The 15,532-nt window shown below is 41.9% G+C and overlaps 1 protein-coding gene across 1 annotated transcript in view; it reads left to right on the top strand.

The window, feature by feature from the left end:
* Positions 1-3,114, top strand: part of unc93a (unc-93 homolog A) — a 94,763-nt gene extending 91,649 nt beyond the window's left edge. Inside the window, exon 8 of the mRNA XM_043696276.2 lies at positions 290-3,114. Coding sequence (XP_043552211.2) covers positions 290-642 — 353 coding nt within the window. The 3' untranslated portion in view covers positions 643-3,114. The remainder of the gene's footprint in view (positions 1-289) is intronic.
* Positions 3,115-15,532: the final 12,418 nt, after the last annotated feature.

Below are 15,532 nucleotides of genomic sequence, written 5' to 3'. Positions count from 1 at the left end.
GAGCCTCAGAGAGCTAATTCATCTAATATATTGTAAATGTCTCATGCATTCAGATACAGTGTCTTTAGTTTTGAAATTTTCTAATATTCCTGATGCCAGCTGGTCAATAATATTTGTTATTCTTATTCTCTCATCCTGGTACATTGCTTATTTTTACCCAAAACAATTGTTCTGGAAATGTAGAACGTTGACATTTTCCTTGCACCTTTTGAATTTTAAAATGAATTTAAAATAATTCCACAGGATGTAGACAGATATTTTTACTTAACAATTGTTTTCTTTTCTCAAGCCCTTTATGGAGTTCTATTTCTGAGCCACAAAGAAGCAGCATTTGCTAACTACCGACTGTGGGAATCTGTGGGATTTGTTACAGCATTTGCTTATGCAAACTTCTTATGTATAAAAGTCAAGCTCATTATCTTGGTGATAGTCCTGTTATTGGGCATGATACTGTATGGAATTGTCGAATATATTGAATTTGTTCAGCATGGCAGTGAAAATCCTCACACAGTTTCACAAATTTTACGTGGTGAGCACCTAAAAACAAAAAAACAGAAGCCAGATGAACTGGAAGAAGATGCGAAAGAAGAAACAGAAACCACTGATGTAAAATCTGTTGATGAAAATGATGCTGAAACCTAAAAGACATCCTCTGGGACAAAGTTATATGAGCAGCATCTACATTCTTCTAAAGATTAACTATACACTTTAAAATATTGCATTACATAATTTACTTCAAAATAATTTTCTAAGTATTGTATTAAATTTATAATGGCCAAGACTGTCTTCTATAATAGTCAAGCTGAATTAGATAATGTAACATTGGTAGATCCATGAATTGGCATAAAATATAGGTTTGAGTTCATAGGATATTTAAGTTGTTTTTGAAACTCTTACCTAGTCCAGTAACACAAGTAAACGTGGTGAGGAAAATGCCAAATCTCCAAGTCAAAAACGATTTTGCAACAACTTGTACTGCAACAGCCCATGCTGGATCTTTAAATAATAACTAGTACTTTTAATCCATAAACACAGCTTGTTGAATATCCTGTGGTATGTTAGTACTTTTACCTTGAAAGTTAGACTAGAAGACCCTATTATCATACTCATGGTGATGGCAATGCTTGTAACCTGAAATAAATTTCTCCAATTCATCTTGTTTAAATGGTAATATTATTTCCTTCCATATCATAAACATGCCCTTATGCTGGAGGCCAAAACAAAAGTTTGTCCTAAGAGTGAGATAGTAAATTTGCTGATTTATTTGATTAAAGGCCAACTTAGAATCTTCAAGTGTATGTTTCATATCTTTTCACTCGTGTTAATTTGTGCATTGCTTAATAGCTGGAGAAAGGAAAAGATTACTAAAAAAATCAAAACTGAAAAGGTAGTTTTTTTTTACAGAAAGCTTTGAGATTGGAAAAATAATAGCAAAACTAAAAGTAGGTTCTACGTATGACAGCAAAATGGCTGAAATTTCTATGATGGAATATAGATTGGAGAGTACACAGCACACAGGTTTGAAGAAGATTGCAGAGGTAGGAAAAGGCAATTCCAAGTACAGATTTGAGAGTAAGGACAAATATTTTAAATTTAAGACCTGAGTTCATTGAGTATTTGGGGAAGTAAGATACACTGTGAGTTGCACAATTCTATCTGGATTGAAATTTATGTAAAAGTGAAACCCTTGCTTAAATAACAGGTGCAGAGGTTATGAAAAAGTGTTGAAACAATAGGTTTGGATCAATTTCAGAGCTACAGGAGGAATGTTTCTATGGTTGAATTCCAGTGTTTTATCATTATGTACGAAGTTTATACCGACAAGGGCATAACCAACTATCACAAGCACCAGTGTTCTTAATAATAAATGAAATGTTCTAAAACATATATTGTGCATTTAGTTGAATAAATTTTACTCTCTGAAGTTTGTCAAATTTAGTTAATTATGCTGTGATACTTTAAGCAGTTATACATGTTGTGTGCATAATCAGTGCAATTTAGATGATTACAGGATACAGAGGAGTTCTATTGCTAAAACATAGAAAGGTCAAATAAAAAGTGAAAATGCCAAAAAGGTGTCATCTTCAACTTCTTAACTGCTTCATAACCTGAGCTGCAAAGGATATATTTGGGAAAGATAAAGAGAGACTTTCTATCTATTTCTGTTCTATCTGGAAGTATTATTTCATACAACCAAACATCTTCTTTCCCCACCACCTAATCGCCCAAATACTACCAACAAATCACCTGTGTTCCAGTTGATTAATTTACCTGCAAAATCTATTAAGAGCAATACAGTAACACCAAAGATGAGGGACAGATAGGGAAAGAGGTGGGGGTTGGGAAATAACTTGCTGTTTATAAAAATACATTATGGTGACTGAACATCTGTCATTCCTAATTGTAGTAATGAGTTATAAATTGATGTTGATGAGCCTAATGATAAAATTCCTTACACTTGGACAAGTTTGGTGATTTCAAATATTCTAGCCCTAATGTGATTACAAATACTCTAGCCCCAATATGACTCATATTGGATAAGTTAATATACAGTGATTTATTTACTTTTGGGAAGGACCAATAGCTCTAAACCCATGGACATCACAATGCTATACTTGTGGCATAGTTCATTGCATATTAACCTTGGAGTAAGAAGTTTGTAGGTTCTAGATCCATGTCAGAGACTTCAGGCATAAATCCATTCTGACTGTGGGAGGCACCCGATTTCAGGTGGGATGTTAAACCACAGTCTCTGTTTAACCTCTCAGGTAATACTAAGCTCACATTGCATTACTTCAGAGAAAGGGCAGAGCAATGATTCTTGAAATTCTGGTCAATATTTATCTCTCAACAACATCATCAAAACATTATCTGGTCATTATTACTTTACAGCAATGCACAAATTGTTTGCTCTACTCGATGATTACATTTCAAAATAGAGCTTCATTGACTGTAAAGTATTTTGGGATGTCCTATGGTTGTGAAAACAGTTGTACTTATCTAAGTTCACCTTTATTTCAGGTTTGTTTCAACTTAATTAAATATTTTGGTGATTTTTTATCTGGTATGTATATTTCTGATGTTTTAAAGTAAATTAAACAAACTTTTGCCTTTCTTACAAAATTGTTTATATTTAAAAATAGTGATGCTTATGATAGGTTTGCTATTGGACAAGTACACGGGGCTGAATTTTCTCATTTTTAGTTAAAGTGCTTCATGAGTGAGATCCTGGTGCGTGGTCAAACATGGGGCATACAATAGGAACAACAGTTGGCCATTCAGCCCATCCAATGTGCCCTACTGTTCAATACCATCACGGCAGATGCTTTTACCTACTCAATTCCAATAACCCTGTAGGTCACTGGTAATCAAAGGATCTATCAATCTCTTTCTTACACATTCTCAAAGACCAGGTTTCCACAGCCCTGTGTGATAGAGAATTCCAAATGATCACAACTATCTTTGAACTCAGTTTCCATTATTTTTAAATTGTTCCCTCTAGTTCTAGACTCCTCAACCTGAGGAATCATCTTCCACTCTTCACCTTATTAGTTATGCAACTGCCAGCTCAGGGATTCAGGACCTTTTGGAGATTACACTACTGCCATCATATTTGAAGCCTAACTACACACTATTTCAGAAGGTGAAACCCAGGAATTACCCTTCACACTATGATGCTTAACCATCATCACAAATGTTACGGCAGTGTGCCGTTATGCAGAACCCCTGGCTAATATTCTTAGGACATAGGTTTGAGTAGTGAAATTTGAATTCAACAAAGTCTGGGATTTAAAAACAAACTAGCCTAATGGCTCCAATGTAATCAATGTTAATTATCTTAAAAATCCATCTAATTCACTAAACCTTTCAAAGAAGCAAATCTGCCAACATTACCTGAGATAGCCATGAGGTTACACATTGTGATCGAATAACATTCCGCAGCTGCTCGTGGCCATAGAACCTAATGCAAAGCCAGACACAAGGAATGTGGTTGCTTCTTGACTGCCTGCAATAATGTCCTCGCAAGTCATTTAGTTTTATCAAACTACAACAAAGCTTAAGAAAAAGGGATTAAACCAAATAGACCATTTGGCATCAACTTAGGACCAGAAGCGACAATGGCAAACTCAGACCTGTCACCTGCAAAGTCTTCCTGACCAACATTTGAGGGCCTGTAGCAAATTTGGGAGAGCTATTTCACAGCAACAGCTGACATTGTCATACTGATAGAATAATACCCTACAGACAATGTTGCAGACACCACTAATCACCATCCCATTGAGGTCCTCCCACTGGAGGTGGCAGAACAGTGGAATACAATTGTGAAGGGGTCACCCTGGGAGTCCTTAATATTGACCTCAGACCCCATGTAATTAGGACTGACATGGACTAGGTAACCTCTTGCAGATTTCTACTTACTACACACACACACACTCCACCGCCACCCCCCCCTCCCCCCACCCCCAACTTCCCCAGCCCAGTCAACCTGATGATAAATACTACTCCATATTAAACAATGCTGCTTGGAGGGACCACTGTGGGTGACCACGGCACAGAATCTACTCCGGGTGGAGGATTTCAATGTCCCTTACCAAGGGTGGCTTGGTGGTACTACTACTAACTGAACAGGCCCAGTCCACAGCAGACAAGTGAGGGAACCAACAAGTGACAAAAACCTATCTGACACCAATCTACCTGTTGTAGACATATAGTCCATGACAGTATCATGAAAGTGACCACTACAAAGTCCTTTTTGAGAAGAAGTGCTGGTTTCACACTGAGGATATCATTCATGGTATTATGTGGTCATAATAAATAGGAGAAACTTCAACACAGATGGAACAACACAACTTGGCATCCATGAAACGATGTGGATAATTAGTAGCAGTAAAATTGTATTTAGCCACAATATTTAATCTTATGGCCTGGCATATCCCCATCACCATCAAGCTAGGGCACCAACTCATTCAATGAAGAGTATGGAGAACAGCACCAAGCGTATCTAAAAAATTGAGGTATCAATTTCTACTGTTCTTTATTTTGTTCTGGTGAAGCTATAACAGTAGACTATTTACTTGCAAAAAACAGAAACAGCGTGCAATAGACAGGGCTATGTGATTTAAAAACCAATAAATCAAACCGACATACATATACAAATTAGAGCAGGAGTAGGACAATGAGCTTCTTGGGCTTGCTCTGCCATTCAATTATTCATTCAGTTGTAAATGATGGTGGACAATTAAACAACTAACAAGAAGTGTACGCTCCATAAATACTTTCATCCTCATCAATGGGCGAATTCAGTGTACAAGACAAGGCTGAAGTAGTTGCATCCAATTTCAGCCAAACGTTTTGAGGGTCCACCTTGGCCTCCTCCTGACATTCCCTGCATCACAGATGTCCAACTTTAACAAGAGAGAGTCTAACCATGGTTCTTTGATATTACAATGATTTTACCTTACAAATCCTCCACTATCAACATTCTGGAAGGTTACAAAATCAGAGGTTGCTGGAAAAGCTCAGCAGGTCTGGTAGCATCAGTGCAGAGAAATCAAAGTTAATGTTTTGAGTTCAGTGACCCTTCCTCAGAACCTTGTGTGTCTGAACGTAGTCCGGAGTCCGTGCGGTGTCTGAACATAGTCCATAGCAACACGATGGCTGGAGGAAGAAGGGCCTGTGCCCGAAACGTCGAATCTCCTGTTCCCTGGATGCTGCCTGACCTGCTGTGCTGTTCCAGCAATAAAGTTTCAACTTTGATCTCCAGCATCTGCAGACCTCACTTTCTCCGCCTCATCTTCCGCCTAGGAACCCTCCAACCACAAGGGAGTAACTCAGATTTCTCCAGTTTCCTCATTTCCCCTCCCCCCACCTTGTCTCAGTCCCAACCCACGAACTCAGCACCATCTTCCTAACCTGCAATCTTCTTCCTGACCTCTCCGCCCCCACCCCCACTCCGGCCTATCACCCTCACCTTAACCTCTTTCCACCTATTGCACTTCCAACGCATCTCCCCCAAGTCCCTCCTCCCTACCTTTTATCTTAGCCTGCTTGGCACACTCTCCTAATTCCTGAAGAAGGGCCCATGCCTGAAACGTCGATTCTCCTGCTCCTTGGATGCTGCCTGACCTGCTGCGCTTTTCCAGCAACACATTTTCGATTCATTATCTTCACCATTGTTGCACAGTAGTGGCATTGTGTACAATCTAAAGAAATGTACTGTAGTAATTTACCAAAATTCATTTGAAAGCTCCAACTTCCAAACAAGTGGCCTCCATCTCAAGATATGGGTAGACTATTTAGGACAGAGATGAGAAAAAAAATTCATCCCGCAGAAATTGCTGAGCTTGCAGAATTCACTCCCACTGAATGCAGTTGAGACCAAAACATTGAATGTTTTCAAAAAGAGATAGGTATAATTCTAAGGGCTAAAGGGATCACTGGTATGGGGCAAAAATGAGAACAGGGTATTGAATTGGATGTTCAGCCATGATCATATTGAATAGTGGAGCATGATTGAAGGACTGAATGGCCTACTCCTGTTCCTATTTTCTATGTTGAGAAGAACAAAGGCAGCAGATAGATGGGAACATCATCATGATGAAGATCCCCTCCAAGGCACATACCATCCTTGCTTGACAGTGTATCACTGTTTCTTAATTGCCATTCATTGATATTACAATGATTTTACCTTACAAATCCTCCACTACCAACATTCTGGAAGGTTATAAAAACTCCTGGAACTCCATAACACTATCATTGCATCCCGACACTCCAAGGACTGCAGCAGTTCACAAAAGCAGCTCAGCACCCTGTTCTGAGGGCAGCTAGGAATTGGAAATCAATGCTGATCTAACCAGCAAAACCTACATCCCATGAACAAATAAAAAGGGAAGCAGGCACCCCACAGCCATCAAAAACTTGCAGGTGCTGGTGAATAAGGTAGTGAAGAGTAAGTTAGTGCTGTTTCTCACCAAATGAGCCATGCTACTACACCAACTCTGCCTGGACCTTTATTGTGGCCCAGGTCAAAGCTCTGTCCCAGGTAAAACAATGCACAACACTGCAAGAAGTGAATGATCTTCTGTGCACCATAAGGTGATTGCCATTACCTTGTCCCAACTACCTCACACTTACAGTGACACTGGTCACTCTAACTTTACCACTGCATGTGCCTCTCTCCAAAGCTCATGGACCACAACTAGGACTATTGCATGCATTATGCCAACTCATCTGGCACTCACCTACTTCATCCTCCAACAGTACCACCCTTCTTCACCTATGTGCTTCCTACTCACCTGCTGGGGATATCCTGCTAATTCTCCTGCTTATGCATCATCACTGTCAGTTCTTCCATCCACACCCATCGTACTCAATCCCTCCTACTTTGCCTCATTGCAGAAAGATTGTCCCAAACCATGGCCAAATGGGCCAACAGCAGACATGATTCCTTGTGACCAATGGAAATTCTTGAGTTGGATGCGTACAGCATGACTCCTTTTGTTGCAATAGGGAGACATCAATGGACAACTGACCCATGAAGCTCCATTGTGTTGTGCTGTACTCTGCTATTACATCAATGCCAACTCATTATTGATTAACTTACACAAATTTTTATCCCTCTTAGAATCTTAGAATTTTACAGTACAGGAGGCCATTCAACACATCGTGTTTGTATCTGCTTTCAAAACAGCTATCCAACTAGTGCCATTCTCCACCCCTATTTTTGTAGCCCTCTAAATTTATCACTTTCAAATATACATCAAGTTCTCTTTTGAAACTTCGTACAGAATCCACCTCCACTACTCTCCCAGGCAGTGCATTCCAAATCTTAACAACTCTCTGAATGAAGGAGTTACTCCTCATCTCACTCTTGCTGACAATCTTGAGATTACGACCCCTAGTTACTGAGGTCAACTTGTGGAAACAGAATATCCTTTAGCCTGTCAAAATTATTCACAATTTTAAGCATCATAGCAAGATCAGCTCTTAATTGTCTTTGTTCCAAGGAGCATAAGCCCAATTTCTCTAATCTTCCCTTCTATCTAAAATCCCTCCTTCTTGGGATCATTCTACTAAATCTCCTTTGAACTCTCTCCAGTGCTTGAGAATCCTTCCTTAAATAAATTGTCCAGAATTGAACACAATACTCTAAATATGTTCTAACCAATGATTTGTAGCAGTGTAGCATCACTTCCTTACTTTTGTACTCAAAGCTTCAATTTATAAGCTGTTACTAACAACTGCTCCAACTTGCCTGGCCATCTTCAGAAAATTACTCATCTGAAACCCAATGTCCCTCTCATCCTGTAACTCGCCACAAAGTTGTACCGTTAAGCACGTATTGTCTGTACATGTCAACAAATTCTCTTGCTTATCTTATGCAGGTACAAGTGGCATTCAGCAAACCTCTGACCAAAGTGTCCAGTGCAGGAGACTCTCAGCTCCACCTGCACTTCTGAGGAGGAAGCCACTGAACTCTCAAAGGATGGACGGGCAAAGGTTTCACCTGCACGCTCCACCAGCTCAGAGATTTTCCCCTTAATGGGTACTCTTTCTAAGTTAGAGTGAGAGCACAATCTGGTGAGCACATCACTAGTATGTCTCAAACTGGCCAAGGTAAAAACTGTCCAAGTCTCTGAAAATCAGAGGATTATCAGAGATCTACCACCTATTCAATCTCAGGCAGGAGACAATCCCACGGTCTTGACCATTAATGACTTTGGCAAAATGCATACTCAAGCACAGGAATAGAAGGCAGGTTTGTCAGAGGTAGTCAGTAAACTCAAATGAAGGATAGTGGAGTCCACTAATTTTTCAGTACTGTGCTGCTCACTTTGGCATGCATGTGCATGGCTATCTTCTTGGAGTAGTTGGCAATCATGGGAACAATCATGGGAAAAGCCATGTCAAGCACACTCAATGCCTGCCAGAGATATATATATATATACATATAGATAGATTTGCATTCTATTGCTGTATCCATAGGTGTATAGCAGCAATATCAAGGTGAGAGAGATATTGAGGGACTTTGATGTTACTCTAGGTGCCCCGCCTCTCAGAAAGAGAGTACCTGCAGGCACCCACAGGGAGGAGCGACTATGTGCATGATCACCAGAAGCTTCTCATCTGATCAGTCCACGTGCTTGGGCACTCCAACAGCCCATGGCTCTGATGCCAAAGCCTACAGAAGCTCCAGGCCAACAAGGGTGAGACTGCATTTGGGCAAGGCTTTCTATGCCCAAATGCACCCAGGGATGATTGTTCAAGTCTTTGAAGCCAACAGAGCCAACTATAGAGAACAATCCGTCTACATCAGCTGCAAATGCTAGGACTGCACTTAGAGAAACTGGAGAGACAGGAAGAAAAAGAGTTTATGAGGTAAGTAAGTGTCATGCAAACTTGCACTTTTTGAAATATGTATGCACTTGCACTCATGAACTGTCCGCTGCAGTATCTATGTCGCTATTGGACATGTTACATCCATATGAGCAGATTCTTTAGAAACTCCAACGATAAAAGAAGTTGTAATGACCAAGCCATTACTTATCTCTCACAAATAACCAACTTCGTGACTGTAGAAACCTTCAGGTATCAGGAATATTTGAAGTGTGACATTGATAATGGCAGTCAAAGCTTTGTACTTTAAAGTGGATCAGGTTGACGATATTTACTATCTGTAGGTGCTGAGATGGGACCTGGCCTGCACATACCTTCAACATTTACACCCATCTTGTGAGTGAGACTCCAAAAGGAGTGATGGTTTCACATATCTCTGAAGGGAAAGGTTCATTCTATTCATCAGCTTACAGGTCAGCACACTATACAATGAACAGTTTACATGTCACTCTCCTCATAGCACGATAACCACGAATCTGTTGTTGAAGAAGGCATATGGGGTACTGGCTTTTATTGGTAGAGGAATTGAGTTCCGGAGCCCTGAGGTCATGTTGCAGTTGTATAAGACTCTGGTGCGGCCGCATCTGGAGTATTGTGTGCAATTTTGGTCACCATACTATAGGAAGGATGTGGAGGCACTGGAACGGGTGCAGAGGAGGTTTACCAGGATGTTGCCTGGTATGGTAGGAAGATCGTATGAGGAAAGGCTGAGGCACTTGGGGTTGTTTTCATTGGAGAAAAGAAGGTTTAGGGGTGACTTGATAGAGGTGTACAAGATGATTAGGGGTTTAGATAGGGTTGACCATGAGAACTTTTTTCCACGTATGGAGTCAGCTATTACGAGGGGGCATAGCTTTAAATTAATGGGTGGTAGGTATAGGACAGATGTTAGGGGCAGGTTCTTTACTCAGCGAGTCGTGAGTTCATGGAATGCCCTGCCAGTAGCAGTGGTGAACTCTCCCTCTTTATGGGCATTTAAATGGGCATTGGATAGGCATATGGAGGATAGTGGACTAGTATAGGTTAGGTGGGCTTGGATCGGTGCAACATCGAGGGCCAAAGGGCCTGTACTGCACTGTATTTTTCTATGTTCTATATTCTATGTTCTATGATTGTCAGAAAAACCCATCTAGTTCCCTAAGTCCTTTACAGAAGGAACCTGCAATCTTTACCCGATCTGGCTGACATGTGACTCCAGATCCACAGCAAATTGGGTAACAATTAACTGCCCTCTGAGCAATTAGGGATGGGCAATAATGCTGCCTAGCCATTGATGTGTTCATTTCATGAATGAATAAATAAAAATTGGCCTGCCAAGAAAATCTAGACAAAGCGCTGACCCTTGCACATTCAATGCTGCCTCACAAATTGCTCAATCATTTCAGGACAGTCTAGCAGTCCATACACACTCTGAAAAGTTGAAGTCTCATTGATAATGGAAGGGTCAAAAGGACATGTCTCAGGATCCTCTCAACTATCAGGTAGACTTCACTGCACAATACTCAGAAATCATGTGCCAAAGCCTAAGTGCTATCTTACATTAATGCACTCAACAATGTTAAGTGCACTGTCTTACTGATTACTGCTTTTTCCCTAATGGTTGCTCAGATCATTAATGTGTAGGTGTTTGAGAGTAGGATGGTCAGAAGCATACAATCAGATGGATAACAAAACATTTATTTCATAACAGAGAAGATATCTTGCAGAGAAACCGCAAAAATAACAAAATCCACATGTCCTTTACACTAAGTAGGGAAGCTTACCAAATAACCAACAGCATGTTAAAAAAAAATTAAAGCTCAAATCCAGCTCATTTATCCAGAAGGTGGGTTTCTATTAAGTTCTATTAAGTTCTATTTGGCTTCTCGTGCTCAACAGTGCATGGCTGTATCATTCTTCCTCAAATGTCCCCATTAGTCAAACTGATCCTCATTCTCACTTCATCTTAGATTTCAATCCTCTATTCATTTACTGGTGCTGAATTAGGTCTTGCCTATAGTAGAGCATCACTGAGGAAAGATAACATTGGGTCAGATAGAACAGCTGCCAGAGATCCAAAACACAGTGGTGTCACCACATATTGAGGCTAGTCAAGATGGAGGCAACCAGGAATCAGTACAGCAATGAAAAAATTCAGTGTAGTCCTGCATCTGCAGATGACAGAGCAACAATGTCAAAGACAGTTCAGTACATCTAAAGAGGCAGTTAATAAATTGAGTCCTCTCCTTCAGGATGATGTGCAGCTTCTTCACAAGTATTGCGTTCAAGGACCCAGAGGGAACATGTGTGACATCTCAAAACAGTGGCACATCAGAGTCATCATCAATGTGTTATTTTAAAATAGCCACAGCCTTCACTGAACTTCAGAATATACCCAGAAGCCAGGAAGCCAAATAAGTATAGGCTCCAGTGCCCATGCAGGTTTCCCACAGGTGTAGGCTTGACTGCGTGTATGAAGCAATTGGAGCTTCTTGGTACCAGCCTGCAACCTTCATAAATGGAAAGGCCTATAACTCAGTTATTGTGCAATTGATTTGCAACCAACAAAAAAAATCTTTTAGTTAGATGTTTTTAAAAATGCATTCTTGAACTTTGCGATTAGAGTTGCCAAAACGACTTGTGGAGTGTACCCAAATCAATTGGAACGTACATTAGATTCTTGCGGGTGTCATTTTCATCCTGGGATACTTCACTGACCAGAACCAGGACAATGGATGTGTCCTGTGAAACAAGAAGTAGTTGGTGGGACACTGAAACATAAAGAGTCATAGAGAGGTGCAGCACAGAAACAGGCCCTTTGGTCCAACTCATCCATGCCGAACAGAAATCTAGTCCCATTTGCTAGTACTTGGCCCATATCCCTCTAAACCCATCCAAATTATATACCCATCCAGATGCTTTTTAAAAGTTGTAATTGTACCAGCTTCCACCACTTCCTCTAGCAGCTTATTCCATACTCGCATCACCCTCTGTATGAAAGATTTGCCCCTTCGATCCCTTTTATATCTTTCCCCTCTCACCTTAAACCTATGCCCTCTAATTCTGGACTCTCCCAACCCAGGTAAAAGACCTTGTCTGTTTACCCTATCTTTCCCCCTCGTGATTTTATAGGCCTCTCTAAGGTCACCCCACAGCCTCTGCACTTCAAGGAAATCAGCCCAGCCTATTCAACCTCCAACCTGGACAACATCTTGCAAATCATTTCTGAATCCTTTCAAGTTTCACAACATCCTTCTTAGAGCAGGGAGACCAGAAGTGTACACAATATTCCAATGTCCTGTACAGCTGCTACATGACCTACCAACTCCTATACTCAATGCTCTGACTAATAAAGGAAAGCACACTAAACACTTTCCTCACTATCCTATCTACCTGAGACTCCACTTTCAAGGAATAATGAACATGTACTCCAAGATCTCTTTGTTCTGCATCACTCCCCAGGATCTTACCATTAAGCATATAAGTCCTGCTCTAATTTGTATTTCCAAAATGCAGCACCTCACAGAATCTAAATTAAACTCCATCTGCCACTTGTCGTCCCATTGGCCCATCTGATCAAGATCCTGTTGTACTCTGAAGTAACCTTTGTCACTGTCTACTTCACCTTCTATTTTAGTGTCATCTCCAAACTGACAAACTAACCCTCCTATGTTCATTCCAAATCATTTTACATGATACAAATATCTCAGCAAGAGGCCATGCAATCATTTTCCTAGCTTTCCACAGAGTTCTAGGGTACAGCTGATCAGGTCCTAGGGATTTATCCATTTTTATGCATTTTAAGATATCCAACACCTTCTCCACAGTAAACACTGATACCAATACCCATTTAGTATCTACCCTATCTCCTGTGGCTGCACACAAAGGTTGCCTTGCTGATCTTTGAGGGGTCCAGTTCTCTTCCTAGTTACCCTTTTGACCTTAATATATTTATAAAATCCTTTTGGATTCCCCTTAACCCTATTTGCCAAAGCTATCTCACGCCCCTTTTGCCCTCCTGATTTCCCTCTTAAGTATACTTCTATTAAATTTTTACTCTTCTGAGGATTCACTCGATCTCTGCTGTCTATACCTGATATATGCTTCCTTCTTTTTCTTAACCAAAACCGCAATTTCTCTAGTCCACCAGCATTCCCCACACCTACGAGACTTGCCTTTCACCCTAACAGGAATATACTGTCTCTGTGGCCCTGGTCATGGCAGATGGAGGTATAGAGGGATTGGATATCCATGGTGAAGATGAGGCGTTGGGGCCGGGGAAACGGAAGTCTTGGAGGAGGTGGAGGGCGTGGGTGTTGTCTCGAACGTATGTGGGGAGTTCCTTCGAATCCTCCCACTTCCTCCAGACCAAAGGGGTAGCCATGAGCACTTGTATGGGTCCCAGCTATGCCTGTCTCTTTGTTGGCTACATTGAACAGTCAATCTTCTGTAATTACACCGGCATCACTCCCCACCTCTTCCTCCGCTACATTGATGACTGCATTGGCACCACCTCATGCTCCCATGAGGAGGTTGAGCAATTCATCAACTTCACCAACACACTCCACCCTGACATTAAATTTACCTGGACCATCTCTGACGCCTCCATCCCCTTCCTGGACCTCTCCATCTCCATGACCGACTTGACACTGACATTATTTACAAACCCAACAACTCCCACAGCTACCTGGATTACAGCTCTTCCCACCCTACCTCCTGCAAAAATGCCATCCCGTATTCCCAATTCCTCCGCCTCCGCCATATCTGCTTCCAGGAGAACCAGTTCCACCACAGAACACACCAGATGGCCTCCTTCTTTAGAGACCGTAATTTCCCTTCCCACATGGTTAAAGATGCCCTCCAACGCAACTTGTCCACATCCCGCACCTCCGCCCTCAGACCCCACCCCTCCAACCATAACAAGGGCAGAAGGCCCCTGGTGCTCACCTTCCACCCTACCAACCTTCGCATAAACCAAATCATCCGCCGACATTTCCGCCACCTCCAAACAGACCCCACCATCAGGGATATATTTCCCTCCCCACCCCTTTCCACCTTCCGCAAAGACCGTTCCCTCTGTTACTACCTGGTCAGCTCCACGCCCCTCTACAACCCACCCTCCTGTCCTGGCACCCTCCCTTGCCACCACAGAAATTGCAAAACCTGCGCCTACATCTCCTCCCTCACCTCCATCCAAGGCCCAAAGGAGCCTTCCACATCCACCAAAGTTTTACCTGCACATCCACTAATATCACTTATTGTATCCGTTGCTCCCGATGTGGTCTCCTCTACATTGGGGAGACTGGACGCCTCCTAGCAGAGCCCTTTAGGGAACATCTCTGGGACACCCGCACCAATCAACCACGCCGCCCTGTGGCCCAACATTTCAACTCCCCCTCCCACTCTGCCGAGGACATGGAGGTCCTGGGCCTCCTTCACCGCTGCTCCCTCACCACTCGATGCCTGGAGGAAGAACGCCTCATCTTCCGCCTTGGAACACTTCAACTCCAGGGCATCAATGTGAACTTCAACAGTTTCCTCATTTCCCCTTCCCCAACCTCACCCCACTTCCAAACTTCCAGCTCAGCACTGTCCCCATGACTTGTCCTACCTGCCTATCTTCTTTTCCAGCTATCCAATCCACCCTCCCCCCCCCGACCTATCATCTTCATTCCCTCCCCCAATCACCTATTGTACTCTATGCTACTTTCTCCACACCCCACCCTCCTCTCGCTTATCTCTCCACCCTTCTCTGCCTGTATTCCTGATGCAGGGCTCTTGCCCGAAACATCGATTTTACTGCTCCTCTGATGCTGCCTGAACTGCTGTGCTTTTCCAGCACCACTCTAATCTATACCTGACATATGCTTCCTTCTTTTCTTGACCAGAACCTCAATTTCTCTAGTCATCAGGCATCCCTTACATCTACTAGCCATGCCCTTCACCCTAAAAAGGACATACTGTCCCTGGACTCTTGTGATCTCATTTTTGAAGGCTTCCCATTTTCCAGCCATCGCCTTACCTGTGAATATTCACTCCCAATCAACTTTTGAAAGTTTTTGCCTAATACTGTCAAAATTGATCTTCCTCCAATTTAGAACTTTAACTTTTAGATCCAGTTTGTCCTTTTCCATCACTATTTAGAAACGAATAGAAT

The sequence above is a fragment of the Chiloscyllium plagiosum genome, unplaced genomic scaffold, assembly GCF_037043375.1.
Source record: "Chiloscyllium plagiosum isolate Xiang-an unplaced genomic scaffold, Cpla_swu_hap1 HiC_scaffold_10, whole genome shotgun sequence".
NCBI classification, from domain to species: domain Eukaryota; kingdom Metazoa; phylum Chordata; class Chondrichthyes; order Orectolobiformes; family Hemiscylliidae; genus Chiloscyllium; species Chiloscyllium plagiosum.
The sequence above is the reverse complement of the archived record's forward strand: the minus strand, read 5'-3'. Positions and strand labels throughout refer to the sequence as shown.